The sequence below is a fragment of the Hipposideros armiger genome, unplaced genomic scaffold (genome assembly GCF_001890085.2).
Source record: "Hipposideros armiger isolate ML-2016 unplaced genomic scaffold, ASM189008v1 scaffold_5, whole genome shotgun sequence".
NCBI lineage: Eukaryota > Metazoa > Chordata > Mammalia > Chiroptera > Hipposideridae > Hipposideros > Hipposideros armiger.
In genome coordinates this window covers 1,609,899-1,627,076 of record NW_017731355.1, presented here as the reverse complement: position 1 = coordinate 1,627,076, position 17,178 = coordinate 1,609,899, and the positions used below count along the sequence as shown (strand labels likewise).

The window sequence follows — 17,178 nt, the reverse complement described above, 5'->3', positions numbered from 1 at the left end:
TTTATAAAAGAGAAAGAAATTAAGTGACTAAAAGGAAACTAAACTGCAGAAAGACAGAATAATGGTCTCAGATTCAATTTCAATTTTTTAGTACTTTGATAATCACTGATTACTAGATTTTTAACACTTTCAACTTTAAAAATGACTGCCAAGAAAACTTTCTTTACAGTAACCATGGAACTGTTAAAGAAAGGCTTTTTATGTGATGATTATTAGTTTTACATATTACAAATGGCTGGCAAAATTGATTCTTTCCAACTCTCTTCTTCTTGACTTCTGCATCTGTTTTTTAGTAATAGTTATTGGATTTAATGAAATACTGATCCTTTTATATTATTTTCCCTTTCATCTTCTGAATAAATTTTTTTTATAGGTGGTGGTGGCAGGAACCGTAATAATTCAGAATATTGGAGGTAAGCAATTAGAAGTGCACTGCTTATGCATAGATGTGATGGAAATGAGTTCCTCTGTTGGTTTCTTGCCTTACTACAGGCTTAGCTGGGAGCCTGAACCTCTGTAGACATAGGTATCTTCAGAAACTCTGTGTTGTCTTCATTCCTCTGTTCTGTAGATCCTTTTCAACAGCCCATCTGGACAATAGCTCCTAAATCAGTTCCAGGTAAACCCTTGATTTCAGTCTTGTTATTAGGTCTGCAGTACACCTCTAAAACATTGGCTTTCTATAGTTGTGATAGTGGTGAGATACTGTTTGGAAAAACTCTCCAGGTGATTCTAAAATATTTCCCCTCTGCTTTTGTCCTAATCACCCCATTGGTGGATACTGCTTTAGCATGAATGGTGTTCCATGAGCTGTGAACAATCAGGTGTGGACAAGCAATGTCCTCTTGTAACAAAAAAATTAAAAATGACCAAGTGGTTTAAAAAAATAAGCCTGAGACAAATAAACATTCTCACATTTATCTGTTATCTTGTTCCCATTTTAAAAATGAACCCCAATATCAAGAACTATTGAAACAAAAATTACTCTTAACTGTAGACAGTTATCGACTAAATATACTAAGCATTTAAATCCAAAATAGAGGAATTATGTTTGTATATGTTGTGAAGAAGTTACGTAGTGTTGAACATGCTTTTACCATTGACTGGAGTGCTAAATAAATGTTGTTAGTTTAAAGGAAAATAGAGAAAAGGTTGGCATGCACTTTGGGTCTACGGAAGATTGTATGGTCAGAGGAAATTTTAATCTTCTGACATGTAACAGTTCAAAATAATTTGAAGATGACAGCTTTAATAAAGTTCAACTCTTGATACTGAAGAGACCTGAGCTATTTCACTTTAAGTAGTATTCAACCAAATTCCTTCTTTAATGGGTTTCTTGGTCAAGGAAAAAATTAACATTCCAACAATAAATTGTAGTTGCGATTGTTTTGGAAATCCTCAACATTCACATTTTAATTCTTTGAATTTTCATGTGGGAAAAAGTGTTACTGAATGAGAAGAATGCTTTCCTGGATGCCATACCAAATAATTTGCTTCTAACACAACATTACTTCGCTCTTCAGACTGGAAATGAGTAAAACTAGTCTCTTTCTTTATGAATCTATATAATGCCATTGATTTTAAGATCTGCTTTGGAATACTTATTTTATTTTAGGAAATACGTATTGCTTAACTGTGCACTTGTCTCTAAAATGAATGTATGTTTTGATTTTTCAACCCTTCATTATCGTCTCCGTATGATTACTAAGAACATTACTAAACATTTTGTTTAGATTATGTTGAGCTGTTGTTTAGCTTTTTATGTAGAATTTTCAATCCAGAAATTTGGATCCAAATTTGTGACCGTGCCACAGTGCCTGCTGTTGTATTCTCTTATTTCCTTCATCCTGATCCCTTCCTGGTTCTCTAATCTTGTATGTAACTATTATTGAACATGACTCTATTTTAGCACTTGCTGTTACTAGATTAAAGTTATCTCTGTATATGCTTTTCTCCCCCACTATATTGTAAGCTCCTCCAGGACAAGGATTGCGTCTCATTTCTCTTTGTACTTCCAGAACCTAGCACAATACCTGGGATTTAATAAACCTTCGTTGAACTTAATGGAGCTGAATGTGATTTGTATGAGCTATTTCCAAGTACTTTTAAGTGTTCTAGATATATTTATCAAGAAGAAGAAAAAGGGGGACTGCTAGACTGATCACTAGATTTAAATATTTGAAAAGCTGAACACAAAATACAAAAAAGATACTAGACTGATTCAGTATTGTTCCAGAGAATAGAACTGGTTTTAATGGGTAGCAGTCTACAATGAAGCTAGCTGGGGTTCATTTGGAATACCTTTGTAACTAAGCTGTGTGATAATGGGGATGACCTGCACTCTGTTAAAAATGCTCCTTATCCCTGAAAATGTTCAAACAGAGCTTGTTGGTCAATTTTCAGGATGTTTTAGAAAAGATTCCTGCATTAGTTCTCCTAACTATGTTTGTTGCTTTGCTTGCTTGCTTTGTTTTAGAACCTTTTTTTTAAGTGACTTAGACATAGTCACAACAATTTTTAATATCCCTCAAATTCAGAAAAGCTGCTAATGCTTATTTTGTTTTTAGAATAATGTCCTCATGATTTTCTTTACATTGGGTAAAAGTTTGCTTATTGACAGCCCAGTAACTAATAACAAAACATATTTCAGAGCTTTTTTTTTTTTCCTTTGTCTTAGCCAGGTGTGCATAAATCATTCCTTTATTATAATAGAATTGGAAGCTTGCTCTTGTGAGCAGAATGCTGAGTTCGGAAACAAATACCTTGAACTCTGTCTCTTCCAGCCTCTGCTGTTGGGCAGCCGTGTGTCTTGGGGAAATCCCTCTCACTTGGCTTCAGTTACCTCTTCGTTAAATTGCCGTGGGGATGGGAAGCAGGAAGCTTAAGGTGCCTTCTTACCCCCAAATTCAAATTCTGATTTGGTACTTTGGGAAGCATGTTAATTCTTTCAGAGCATTAAAATATTTTATTACAAGAAAGTTCAGTGGGAGTGTAATACTTGGTTTAAAAGATGATATCACCTTTTCTTAGGTATTTTTAATGAATCAGCATCTATTGCTCTAAAAGCTTTCGTAGATACTATTCCTTGTCAGAAAACGGGAGTCTCAGTTCTTGGAACTACCCTTTAGGGCAGCCGCTGAGCCTCTGAGGTTAATGACTAGCGACTCCAGTCGTAAGTAGTTTCTTGATTGACTTAAGTTGGGGCTATGGACATCCTAAACAGTTACTATACCATGTATGCTTCAGAAGAAACACTCAATTGGGAAGATCTTTAATATGTTGTGCATATTACTTATTTAATGTTATTTCTTCAAAAGGGATTTTGACTTTTTTCTTTATTAATTGGAAATACACTGGATATTTATAAGATGCTATAAAGTGCACAACCTCAGATTGAATTTTTATACTTCTTGCATGCCTGTCTGCATATAATATAGTTCAGACAGCATTTTTTGAAAGATAGGATGTTCATTATCAATATAAATGGTCTGAGATTTTGCAATGATTGTTTATAACTGAAAAATAATATAATAAATTGTATTTAGGTCAAGTGTTCTACTAGACACTTCCATTAGACTTACAACTCTTCCAGGTAGATGATAGTATCCTCATTTCACAGAAGAGATCAGTGCTCAGAGGGAATAAGTAATTTGCTTCCCTTTACCCCTTAATAAAGCTTAAGACTCAAACCTCGTTCTGTTTCTAAAGCCTTTATTCTTTACAAATACAGTAAATGTTTGAAAAGCTGTGAAAAGATTAGATGTTGAGGATTTTAAAAACTCCTTGGGGACAGGAACTATGTGTTTTCATAACTTGACCTAGCTTCTGGTAGAGGAACTAAAAAAATAATATTTGTTGAATGAAGGGTATAGTTTCAAAAGTTCTACTTAAAAGCCTAAGATTTTGCCTCAAAGAGACATTTTATATGCAAAAAATGATAGAAACTTGAAAGCCCATAGAATGATTTGTAGTTTAGAATTATTTAAAAATTAAAAAGTTGAAAGTGTTAGGTAGAGTAGAATCTTTTGTAAAATAGAAAATATTTTGAAATCTTTTCAGGTTAGGTAATCATGTCATAGATTAATGCTTCCTACTCTTTTATTCTTTGGAGCATTTAAATATTTCTCAGTTTTCTTGGGAATCTGTGCCCCTCATGCATCTATGAGAAAAATGGAACAGGGAAACCTTCCAAAGCAAAATGCTCATGAGTTGCTCTTGATCAATGTTTATTACATGGATCTGTGAGTGAGGCCCCCATTTATTCTCTATATCTCCGTAGCCCACAAATCTAAGTAACTTGCTAATTCATTGATGTCCTTAGTACCTAGCACATAGAAGGCATTTAGTAAGTGATATTTATTATAGAAAGAAAGGAAGGAATAAGAGAAGGAGTGAGAGAAGAAGAAGCCAGCCACCTGGCTTGGCACTCCTGCAGGGGGAAATGATTGTTGCTCACCTGGGAAGAGAAGACCACAGAATATTAAGTGAACACACAGGTTCTTTAGGAAAGAGTCTTCTGTGAGAACGCCACAGAAAAGCTGTTTTCCTCAAGATCAATCGGTCACCAGCTGTTAGCCACAGGGCACTAGCATGGTCCAACAGATTGATCAGAAACATCTATTGTCCCTGAATAATCTCTAAATTTTATGATCGAAAAATAAATGTGACTCACTAATTTTAGCGCTGTTATTCCGGGGTTATGGGAACCTCTCTCTGCCTTTGGAAAATGGAGAGCCGTATAGTAAACTACTACTTAAAAGCCATTCCTGATCTTTTCCCAGCACTAATGAATTAGGGGGCCTGCAGTAGGCTAGAGCCAGAGATAGCCCCCAGCTGCTGCCCATTTCCTCAGGCACTGGAGTGGCATTTGCTGAGAGTCATTGCTGCTGGGACACAAAGTCAGAAAAGAGGCATCTGGGAGTTTTAATCCTTAGGCACGAGAACCCTGGCTTGGAGTTTGAATTTAGTGTACTACTAGTAAAAGGGTTAAGAACTGTTACAGCAAATAAATATAGGTAGTTTCCACATACAATAGTTTCTTCTGTGTTGCATTATGAGATTCTTTTCTTAAAAACCAAGGTAAGTAGTTATGTGGTTTCAGCTCATTTGAACTGAGATAGACCACCCAGTACGCTAAAATAGCCCTAGATATCAAATAGTAAGCCCCAAATCATCTTCAGTCAAGCTAGAGAACGTCCTATTAACACTTACAAGTACATGATAAAAGTGAAGTTAATTAATGTTATTTCTGGTTTCTTGCCCAACTCAAAAAGTGGAAAGGGGGAGTGGCCCCTCGGAGTATGTTAAATTCTTGTTTTGCTCTTATAAAACGTGAAGGGCCACTACGGACAGCATAGTCTTTCCTTAGTTCTTTAAAGCCCCTGTTCTTTAAAGGAGCTTAAAGAGTGAATCACTACTTCATACTGAGAAAGGAGAACCCTAAACATTTGTGAGTCTTACTGAAACCTCCTGAAACAGCTAGAGTGACCCAGGTTTTCCAGCCTGGCACAGATCCCACAAACCTTGCTCTAGCAGCCTTGATTAACACCTCAGTTTGGGAATCCAAGTTTTAAGAGAAACTCAGCAGCCCTTTTATGTACTCAAGCAGCACAGTTACTGAATCTCATAAACAGAGGTATAAATAAGGTCATTTTCAGTTGAGAACTATAAAAATTTCAAATTCTCAGTGTTTTTCAAATTTATGATTTCATATTAGATAAGTGAGAAACTATTTGGTTTTACTTTCTTCCTTTTTCGTTGTTTGTTATTTTGTAGGATAGTGAAGTCTATTAGTGGCACTAGTTTGTATTATCTCCTGGGAAACGGATTGGGGGTGCTGTTACAGCGCCATCTGCTGGTAAGATCATCTGTAGTCAAACTGCAGCTTTTTTTTGAGCCTGAACAATATTGTCCAGAAATTCTAGGAAGAGCTGCCTTAGCATAGGACAGATACAGGAAATTTGGAAGGCGTCTTTTTCACAACTACTTCCTTTGACAAAATTTACTTTAAAAAGGTTTCGAATATAGTGCATTTCTTAGTAATTTTTTATTGAAGTTTACAGGATTTTTCAGAATTAGGGAAATGACATTGTTTTGGGGGTTTTAAGAAACGCCTTTTTTTAAAAAGAGGGAGATTTGGTTGTGGACTATTTTGAGTGGGATAGTCTTTGAACGGTATTTGGACATGTAGTGGGAACATCAAGTTAAAAAGACATGTTGAATAAAATAAACCAGTTGCTATCCATGACTAAAAACATGTTTGAAGTAAAATTGAACCTCTCCTAGATGGAAAGGCAAACTTATTATTTCCTCCCAAAGCACACCTGTTTAGGGCTGGCTGACTAATCCTTTAAGAAATTGTTGAACCTCCTCCAAGTGCCGAAAACCTAATTCTGTTTTAAAAATAGCTGTACGTAATCTTATCTTCATATATGTATTTTGTGTTTAACAAAAAAGATAATTACTTTTGTAAACTAATGAGTTCTTAGGCCCAAACTCCAGTTGAGGTTTTGTCTTTTTTTACTTTTAAGGAGTCCTGGGAAAAATAGTGCATAAGAGTGCAGGGTTTGTGGGAAGAGGGATTGAGTTTCATTTTAAAGTTTTTAGATTTCAGTGTAGTGTTCATTTCTTAAATACTTGAGACTAGGAAACTCTCTTCTGAACCACAATAGATGTTGCTGCAGTAGCGTCGTGGTGTAGAGTCCAGTCAGTAGCGTCTTATCCTGAAACCCCTTCGCTTCTCTGAGGAATCTTGGACTGATCACCAAACCAGCTCACAAAAATGAAATGAATTACACAGAAAATATATTTCCAAGTGAAATGAACATTCTAAGTGTTTTTAAAGCTTCTAACGTATGTTCTGTGTTGTATAAATGCTTTATTTTCTTTGACCCCCAACTGTTAAACTCAGCATTTAGAAGCAATTTGTTATTTAAATGCTGATGAAAAAAGAAGAATCCTGGGAAGTGGTCCTTTTGATAGACTTTCCTTATTTTTCTTCACTGTGGTAGATTTCTTCACTTTGTTCCTGCACTTTCCCACAGCATAATAGTTAATAGGGCGAATTTCTCAAACCAGACTGGCTGTTTCCACCATAGCTAGCTTGGACAAGTGACTCTTTTTTTTTTTTTTAGCTGAGCCATCCTGCCACCTGTTGGCAGCTCAGCGGCAGCTCAGCTTGGGCGGGACTTGAACCACTGTTGCTCAGAGCTCGCACTCTTGAGCGAGCTCTTAACCAACTGAGCCACTCCTCCCCTTTTTTTCTTTTTTAATTAAAGTTTATTGGGGTGACAATGGTTAGTAAAGTTGCATAGGTTTCAGGTGTACAATTCTGTAATACATCATCTATCACATGTATGTCACCACCCAGAGTCAGTTCTCCTTCCAGCACCATATATTTGATCCCGCTTACCCTCATCTGCCACCCCCCTCCAGGCAAGTTACTCTTTTGTGTCTCCCTTTCTTCATCTGTGAAATAAATAATATTTACCTCACAGGCTTGTGGTGGAGAGTAAATAAGGAAATAACTTGCAAATCACCTAGAATACTGTCAAGCATATACTCGGCACCCCAAAAATGTTTGCTGTTCTCGTTCTTTTCCCGCAGAGCCCTTCCCCCTTTCACCGCTTCTGACATTTCTCCCCTCAGCCCCCATACTCCCAACTCATGTGTTTCTCTTTATGATTAGATCAGCCAGTATTAATACCTTGCTACTTGCTATTGCCTAATCAAATTTTACCCTATTTTAGTCATTTCTTAATATGAGTCGCTTCTCCACATGTTTTTTAAAGAATACTTTCAACTTCTGTGTTTTGATTAGGTTGTCAGATTTTTTAATTTCCTTCCCAGGGCAGTTTCCATTAAATGAGTTCTCTTAGTTATGTTTAAAATGAAGGAGAAAAGAATACCTATTTCGTTAATGTGGTGAAACTAAATGATTTGTAATGGTTGAATACCTGTCATCAAGGTATGTCTTCTAGCACTAATTCTGGCTTGGTGGTGTGTAGGCCAGGACCGCTTAACTATAACCATAGCTCTTATGGATGACCCTGTTACAGCTATTAATTTAGAGTACAACACGGTGTGTCTTGTATTAGGAGTCTATGGTATGGATTGATGTCAGCAAAAATCATTTACAAATTCTTGCTTATGACCTGTCTCTAAGATGTCTTTAAACACTTCCTTATGCCATTAATAGAAGACATGAGACAAAAGGTGTGACAGGCAGCTATTTGATCTGGTGAAACTTTTGGTTAAAAACAATGGATATATGAGCTTTCTTATTGATATTATGTTTTTAAGACTTTTCCAGTTTATTTTATTGAGCTGATGGTTCTTTTTCATGTGATTCTAATTAAGATGTATTTCCTAACTTAATGTATATTTTTGTTTTCTCTCTGTATTATATATAACATGTTAAGGTGCTAGTCCTTGCATGAAAGTTTACTTGTGGTTAAGAAAAAAACAATTTAGACAGTGTAAAGGATAGCGTCTTGCTTAGTTTTACTTGCTTAATCAGTGGGGTTTTTCCCCATCATGAGCTCTGTGGTTTTGTAACTTTTAAAACAAGCACCAACATTCTCTAAGAAAGAAGCAGTATTTTTGCATGTTTTATTATGTTGATATCTTGGATGCTGAGATCTTTTTTGGAGAGAGAAACATATGTTTGGTGAGTTCATATTTCTTGAAATATACATGGTTCTTCAGACTGGAATCTAATGAAATAGGACACCCATTTGAAATCCAAAGAGTTAAGGATACAACAGAGGATAAAAGTGATCAAATGATTAGCCAGGGGCTAATAGAAATTCTGGGAAGAATGACAGATTGTATATTAGGAAGAAATATGATCTCATATTCATTGAAGCTTTTTACAACTAAAGATCTAAAAGAAATAATAGAAAATTACTGAAAGAGATGAATGCCTGAAACTTTAGAAATGCATGTGGTGTTGGATTAATCCAAGCAAGAAAGACCGATGGGCAGATAATAAATTACATTGTGTAGGAAGTCTGCATTCCTTGTTTTTATCTTTTTTTTTTTCCTGGCAAGATATAGTTAAGTAGCTCTAGGCCATTTTTAGAAAATTCAGTTCATGATTTTCATCATCACCCTGTATGTGTATGATTTTTTGGAATAAAGTATTATAAACAGAGACTCCACATCCTCCAGTGGAGGAAATTAAACCTTCCTTCCGCTCTTGCCAAATTGATAGCATTTTTCCTTAGGAGAATATAAACAGTATAGAGCACCTTTTCACATACAACCGATTGTTAATACCGCATGAGTAAAAGGGAGTTTGAAGAGATATACTGCACTTCTGCTGAGGAAAGGAAATAGTCATAAACTGGAAAAATGTGTATATGTACATTTTCATTACAAAGAAGTGATTACTTAACTGTACTGAATTTTACTTTGCCATAGGTGCATATTAGTTTTCTAAAAAAAATTGAGAGTACATGTTCGTATGTGTAGTAAGTATTGTGTATCTTCATCTAAACTTACACACCAACTGGTATAAACCCTTTTTTTCCTCCAGGTTTAAGTGGTCACACAGCACTGTAATAATTGTGGAGAAGTTCAGCTACCTTTAAATATGTTGACTGAGAAATACACATTTTTCTTCTTAAACTGTTTGAACCTTTTAATCAATGTCCCCCCAGATTTTTGCCATTCAGACTTGGCATTCATTTGTGTTCTTAGTTTTTGTAGGTCCAAGGAGAAAGTGAAGTGTTTCCTGAAATATATATATATATATATATATATATATATATATATATATATATATNTGTTTCCTGATATATATATATATATATATATATATATATATATATATATATATGTAATAAAATTAACGTGCACTCAGAGTACACTGTTTATTCTTCATGGACATATTCTTGTTGGCTCTTTTTCAATATATACTTAATCTCTGGGGGAAAGAGAGATTATTACTCTGTTAAACTGAAGTTCTGACTCCAAATCATCTGGGTTTTTATATACTTAAGCATTTAAGCTTAAACTCAAGTATTTACATATAAATGAGTTCTGTATTCTGTAACCACATTAAAACATTTCCTAGTACGGAATGGCAGGTTTATAGGATTTGTTGTTTTGGGTTTGTTTTTTTTTTTATAGCTACATCAGAAATAGGATCATTATTAAAATGCCGTAAAAGCTAGTTATTTCTTGGATCCTGTCACATAAGATGTGAGAAATAATATTAGCTTCAGGTTTTTTTTTTTTATTACATAATAACGATGAGCTCTGTTAATAAAATGAAATAAAAGTTGTAAGTTTTGTCCCTTTAATATGCTTAATGGTTTCCATTGAATTTTTGTAATCTGTTTTAGAGAACAATTTAAAATGTAACTTATTATGAATTTTGTTTTTGTTTTATCATAACATGTCCATAATGTGCTTGTGCGTTGGGTTAGGTGGGAGCAGAGACGGAGAGAGAAAGGGAGTGAGACTTCTGGTGGGGAGGTCTCTAGTAAGAAAGAACAAATAATGAAAGCTATTAGCTATATTTATTAAACTCCTGTTTCTTTATCAACTGTTGCTAAACTAACCTCTGATGCCTTGGACAGGGGTGATATCAAAAAAGTTTTTGCAAAACTTCAAACAAATGTAATTTATAAATGGCCTATAATTAATACCCTTTCTCTTACTGATGCCTTGGAGTTGAAATGTAAACAAAGGATACTTAATGAGCTCACAATTATTCTTCTCTACAGAGTTATTTATCTCCATTCTCCATATATATATCTTCGATAGTGCAAAATGAATTAATCTTCCACATGTTGTCATAGCCCTAATGGATATCTGTGTTTCTGGATACATTATTCTTTAGATGGTTAAAAATCATAGAATTCTAACAGGAACTCTTTTTGTTTTTTTCTTTTTGCAGCTATGTCATCTTATCTTTTAATTATTAAAACAGAGCTTCCTACTGCTATTTCAGAATTTTTGTCTGGAGATTATAGTGGGTAAGAAAAATATTTCACATTGTGTCCATTTATTTATTAATTCAATAAATAAATAAACATTTACTTATTTATTTAAAGTTAATTGGGGTGACAATTGTTAGTAAAGTTACATGGGTTTCAAGTGTACAATTCTGTAATACATCATCTGTATATCACATTGTGTGTTCACTACCCAGAGTCAGTTCTCTTCACCATATAGTTGATGCCTTTACCTTCATCTACCACCCCCTCCCCCCTTACCCTCTGGTAACCACTGAACTATTGTCTGTGTCTGTGAGTTTTTGTTTCTTCATTTGTTTGTCTTGTTCTTTTGTTATTTTTAGTTTTATATACCACATATCCGTGAAATCATATGGTTCTCATCTTTTTCTGTCTGACTTATTTTGCTTAGCATAATCTCAAGATCCATCCATGTTTTCACAAATGGCACTAGTTCATCTTTTCTTATGGCACAATAGTGTTCCATTGTGTATATATACCACGTCTTCTTTATCCAGTCATCTATCGAAGGACACTTTTGTTTCCATGTCTTGGCCACTGTAAATAAAGCTGCAGTGAACATCAAAGCACATATATCTTTATAGATAAATGTTTTCAGATTTTTTGGGTAGATACCCAGGAGAGGGATTGCTGAGTTATATGGTAACTCTATTCTTAATTTTTTGAGGAACCTACACACTGCCTTCCATAGCGGCTGCACCAATCTGCATTCCCACCAACAGTGTATGAGGGTTCCTTTTTCTCCACAGCCTCTCCAACACTTATTATTTATTTGTCTTGTTGATGATAGCCATTCTAACTGGTGTGAAGTGATATCTCATTTTGTTTTTGCTTGCATTTCTCTGATGATTAATGATGTTGAGCATCTTTTCATATGCCTATTGGCCACCTGTATGTCCTCTTTGGAGAAATGTCTGTTCAGGTCCTCTGCCCATTTTTTAATTGGCTTGTTTTTTGTTGTTGTTGAGCTGTATGAGTTCCTTATATATTTTGGATATTAGCCCCTTATTGGAGGTGTTGTTTGCAAAAATCTCTCATTTGGTTGGTTGCCTCTTTATTTTGTCAATGGTTTCTTTTGCTGTGCAGAAGCTTTTTAGTTTGATAGAGTCCATTCATTTATTTTAGCTTTTACTTCCCTTGCCTTTGAAGTCAAATTCATAAAATCCTCTTTGAACCCAAGGTCCATAAGTTTAGTATCTGTGTTTTCTTCTATGCAGTTTATTGTTTCAGGTCTTATATTTAGATCTTTCATCCATTTTGAGTTAATTTTTGTACATGGTGACAAATAGCAGTCTAATTTTATTCTTTTGCACGTGGCTTTCCATTTCTCCCAGCGTCATTTATTGAAGAGGCTGTCTTTTCTCCATTGTGTGTTTTTGGCTTCTTTGTCGAAAATTATCAGTCCATATTTATGTGGGTCTATTTCTCAGTTCTCAATTCTATTTCATTGATCTGTGGGTCTGTTTCTCTGCCAATACCATACTGTTTTGATTATTGTTGCCCTGTAGTACAAGCTGAAGTCAGGGAGTATGATACCCCCAGCATTGTTCTTTTTTCTTGGGATTGCTTTGGCTGTTCAGGGTCTTTTCTGGTTCAATACAAATCTGATGATTTTCTCTTCTATTTCTTTAAAAAATGCCATTGTGATTTTGCTGGGGATTTCATTAAATCTCTATATTTCTTTGGGTAATATGGCCATTTTAACTATGTGGATTCTTTCAATCCATGAACACAGAATGTCTTTCTATTTCTTTGTGTCTTCTTCAATTTCTTTTAAAAATGCCTTATAGTTTTTATAGGTCTTTTACATCCTTGGCTAAGTTTATCCATAGATATTTTATTCTTTTTGTTGCAATTGCAAAAGGAATTTTTTTTTTAAATTTCTTTTCCTGAGATTTCATTGTTAGTATATAGGAATGCAGTGGACTTTTGTACATTGATTTTGTAGCCGGCAACTTTACTGTATTCGTCTATTGTTTCTAATAGTTTTTTGTAGAGTCTAGGGTTTTCTATATATAGCATCATGTCATCTGCAAAAAGTGACAGTTTAACTTCTTCATTCCCAATTTGGATGCCTTTTATTTCTGATTGCTCTGGCTAGGACTTCCAATACTATGTTGAAAAGCAGAGGTGATAGGGGACAACCCTGTCATATTCCTGAATGTAGAGCAAAGGTCTTCAGTTTTCCACCATTAATTATGATACTAGCTGAGGGTTTGTCATATATGGCCTTTATTATGTTAAGGTATTTTCCTTCTATACCCATTTTATTAAGTGTTTTATTTAAGTGTTTTAATCATAAATGGATGTTGTATCTTGTCAAACACTTATTCTGCATCTATTGATATAATCATATGATTTTCAATAAATATTTATTAAGCTAGTTCCTGCCTTCAAGACACTTACAAATTAGGCAAGGGCAGAGTAGTAGTAGAGAAGAAAACACTCAGCAGATGTTTATTAATGGTCCATAAAGACTGTGCAATGAACCCTCTGAAGCACCAGGTGTAATCTTTTGTTCTGCTGGGTATGATAGGGCACAGGTATGAGCTAGCTGTAGGAGAAGAGTAAAGGAGAAATTTGGGGGGAGATGGAAGTTTAGGGTGGGAGATGGAGGAAGGCTTAAAGTACTGATAGTAAAGGTCTTAAACACAGGAGGAAGTGGATAATACCGCTGTCACTTTTCAGCTAACCATAGTGATAAAAGTAAATCATATTGATACAATTACAACCATATTTGTGTGAGAGTCCTATTATAAAGCATGATTTGAAAAAATAAATTATTTTCACGGACTCAATTGTTTCATTTTCTGTTTTTTAATAAGATTGTTAATAATATGAAACCACATTGTACCTCCTTTCTCCTTATTTTAAAAACACTGGGTTCTAAAGACTATTGACTCATCTTTTTTTATGGGGGATAAACAAATTAATTATACTTTTGCTTTCACTATGTAGAACAAGAAATTTTAAGAAAAATAAACTTGAAAAGACAGAATAAATTATTTTGTCATCAAGTTATTTCACATAATTTCTAAACTACAAAAAAAAACCCATCAGACTTTTAGATTTAAATATTTGGCTGTTTTGCTCCAATATTTGAACATGTCCTGATTGAAAAGTAAGTTTTCAAAATTTAGTTCTTAGCTTTTACAACTTGGCTTTCATGAAATAATTGTACTTAGAAAACTGCAGATACATATTTATAAGGATAGTATGATATACTTTAGATCTGAATAGGAACCATCAAGAAAATGTGAAAAAAGGCAGGTAGAAGTTCTTAAAGGTTTTTTCATTACCAGAAGATATTGTGCCTTAATATAGTATTTATACTTTACAAGGTTTCCACTCTCTATCACATTTGATGCTCACTAGTATCTACAGCTTTATACAGTTACTTATAATTTTTATGCTCTTAATTTGATAAACAGTTCCTATAAGAAATAGCTATGTGAAATTCACTTTTGCACTTAACGCTAAAAATATTGAAGGCAACGTCTATTACTCAAAAAATTTTGTGATAAATTTCTTTTATAATTTAGGGCTAATAACTCAAGGCAATACGTGCTAGAATAAGCATGTTAGACTAAGAGTAAGGAGGCATGTGTCCTATCTAGTTCATATCCAGTAACTTCAGGAAATTAATTTAACTTCTTTTAGCTATATAACTTAATTTTGAGCCTTAGGTTTGTTTCTTCACTTGGTGTAATAGGGGTACCAATATTGCCTTCTTAACAAAGTTGTCGGGATAATCAAATAAAATATGATATGTACACATGCTTTTGTAAGCTAAAAGCATAGTGTAAATCTCGAGAATTAAGAAATTCCATAATGTATATCAATTATAGCTCAATACAAAAAGAAAATTCCAGGGCTGGTCGAGTGGCGCATTAGTTAAGAACTGGCTTGGGATGCCAGAGGGCCCTGGTTCGGATCCCACATATGAGGGCCAGTTACACTGCCCTCCACAGCTAAGATGCTGAACAACAGCTCAACCTGGAGCTGGGCTGCCGTGAGTCGCCGGCGACGGCGTAGGCTGCAGTCCCTGTGGCAGTGGGTTGCCATGGGCTACCGTATGTAGCCAGCAGCCAGTGTGAGCGGCCAGCAGCCGCAGTGAGCGGCCGTCCAGAAGCCGGTGACTGATCTGCCTCGCCCGGGAAGAGCGCAATGATGGTGCCAACTTGGGCCAGTGAAGCAACGTCCTCCACAACTAGACTGAAGAACAAAACGACAGCAACTTGTCTGTTTCCCTTCCCCCAATTCCCCAGCACTGTTCCCATCCCCCCAATTCCCCAATAAAAATCTTTAAAAAAAAGAAAATTCCAATAACAATAACTATAAAGATGTTTTTTTGTTATTTGCTCTGCTTGTCAGGAAGGCCAGAGTCAAATTTGAATGTACAGCATAAACTATGTTAATCCTAATAGTTATCACATGAATGTGTTTTCCTTTTTCTTGGGCCTGGATTTGGTGACTTCTATTTACATTTCTTTATTGTTATGTGTGTTTGTGAAATAGGAGGGGTAAAAATACATTTAAAATTTTACAAATAAAAAATTTTACAAATGAATTACAAATAAATAGCAGTGACAAAACTGCTATTAAAACTTAGGCCTACTATCTCTAAAAATGATAACTTTTACCATAGCTTCATCTTAAATCAATTGCCATTTACTTTTTTCCCCTGGTTTTTAAAAAAAAAATAAAATTTAACTCTCATCTCATTTATATTGGTAGAAAATTGATTAAAAAATGTTATTTTTACATGTCAAGCATGGAGTTTTAAAACTATATATATATATATATATATATATATATATATATGTGCTTCAAAATACTCTGGCTAGTTTTGCATCATCTCATGATGTTTAATTTAAAATTGCACATATTTTTAACAGCCTCATCTTGTTTGAAATGTAATATATATATTTGCTTATATTGGGTTTCAAAGTTTTAAAAATCATTATTTAAGTGACTAATTATATGGTTAGAATGCAGATAAATCATTAGGCTTTATCTGCATTGTTATGATAATTTACTCAACTGTGTAGGGCAGTTTATTTCTAAATAATTACATAGCAGTATTTCTTCTATGAGATCAATATGATAATGATATACTTTTATTTTAGGGTTTGATTTACAGTGACTTGCAGTTAAAGTCTTTTAGGTGTGCTTATTTTCTGGGTTATCTGAGATTTGAGGTACCTTTGTGAAATATAAACCTTTAAAAAGATGTTATCAAAAAGAAACTTTATGTTCATAATATTCTAATTTCAAAAATTACTATTAGAAGTCAGAAGCTATAATACTTAATACTGACCTTTTATGTGACATCTATATTTTTCATAGAATAACTTATATTTTAAAAATCTATGGCTGTTAAAAGTTGGAAGCTCTCTGTTAACATTTAATGATCTTGTCAGGGGAATATGATTGACACAATTAAGTTGTCTTGCATTTGAGTTACAAAATTGATATGGGATGTGAGTAAGATCCTAATTCAGAACATATGATACTCTTGTTCCATTCCATTCGAGAATGAAATTAAAGCATCTTATAAATAAATCTGGTTTTCATTAAAATATGGGAAGAAAACATCTGCATGCCAGAGCGTTTGAGATACAGCTAAGGATTTATACTCTATATTTCATACTTGGAACATTTTTATCATATAGGATTAAATCCACAGATCAAACAAGTTTTCTAGGAAGTATAAAACTTTTTACTCTAATTCTATTGGCTTAAAGAGAATGTATATTTAGATCACAGTAGGAAAACGGGTTTTGTTAGATAATTCTTTTTTTTCTGCCTCTTAGGAAAAAAATTTAAGGTTGGTATATTCATCTAAAAATCTTGATTTGTAAAATATATTTATTTAACATGTGCTTTTTGAGATTTCTTTTTACTGGTTTGTATTTCTCAGGCTGGGGTTTTACTCTGTAAGTTTAATCATTTCTGTTCTTTGGAAAGCCACTGCCAAACACAATTCAGTTGACTGTGACATGCACATGAAATGTAAACTAACTTTAATGTGCTTTACTATATTGCTTTTATTGTTGATGAATAATAAAGAAATGTATTGCATTTACAATTGGCATCATTAATATAACTTAACAAGGATAAGAAATGAGTAATAATAACCAGTAGCCAAGCAGGGATGAATTATGTTTTGAGTCAAGTTCTTTTTATATTA

At 34.2% G+C, this 17,178-nt stretch overlaps 1 protein-coding gene across 3 annotated transcripts in view; it reads left to right on the top strand.

Moving 5' to 3' along the window:
• The window catches only part of SLC38A6 (solute carrier family 38 member 6), a 52,905-nt gene that overhangs the window by 13,559 nt on the left and 22,168 nt on the right, over nt 1-17,178 (top strand). For all 3 annotated transcript variants that reach the window (XM_019644492.1, XM_019644500.1, XM_019644483.1), the window contains exons 5-6: nt 374-413; nt 10,907-10,985. In XM_019644492.1, coding sequence (XP_019500037.1) covers nt 374-413; nt 10,907-10,985 — 119 coding nt within the window. The remainder of the gene's footprint in view (nt 1-373; nt 414-10,906; nt 10,986-17,178) is intronic.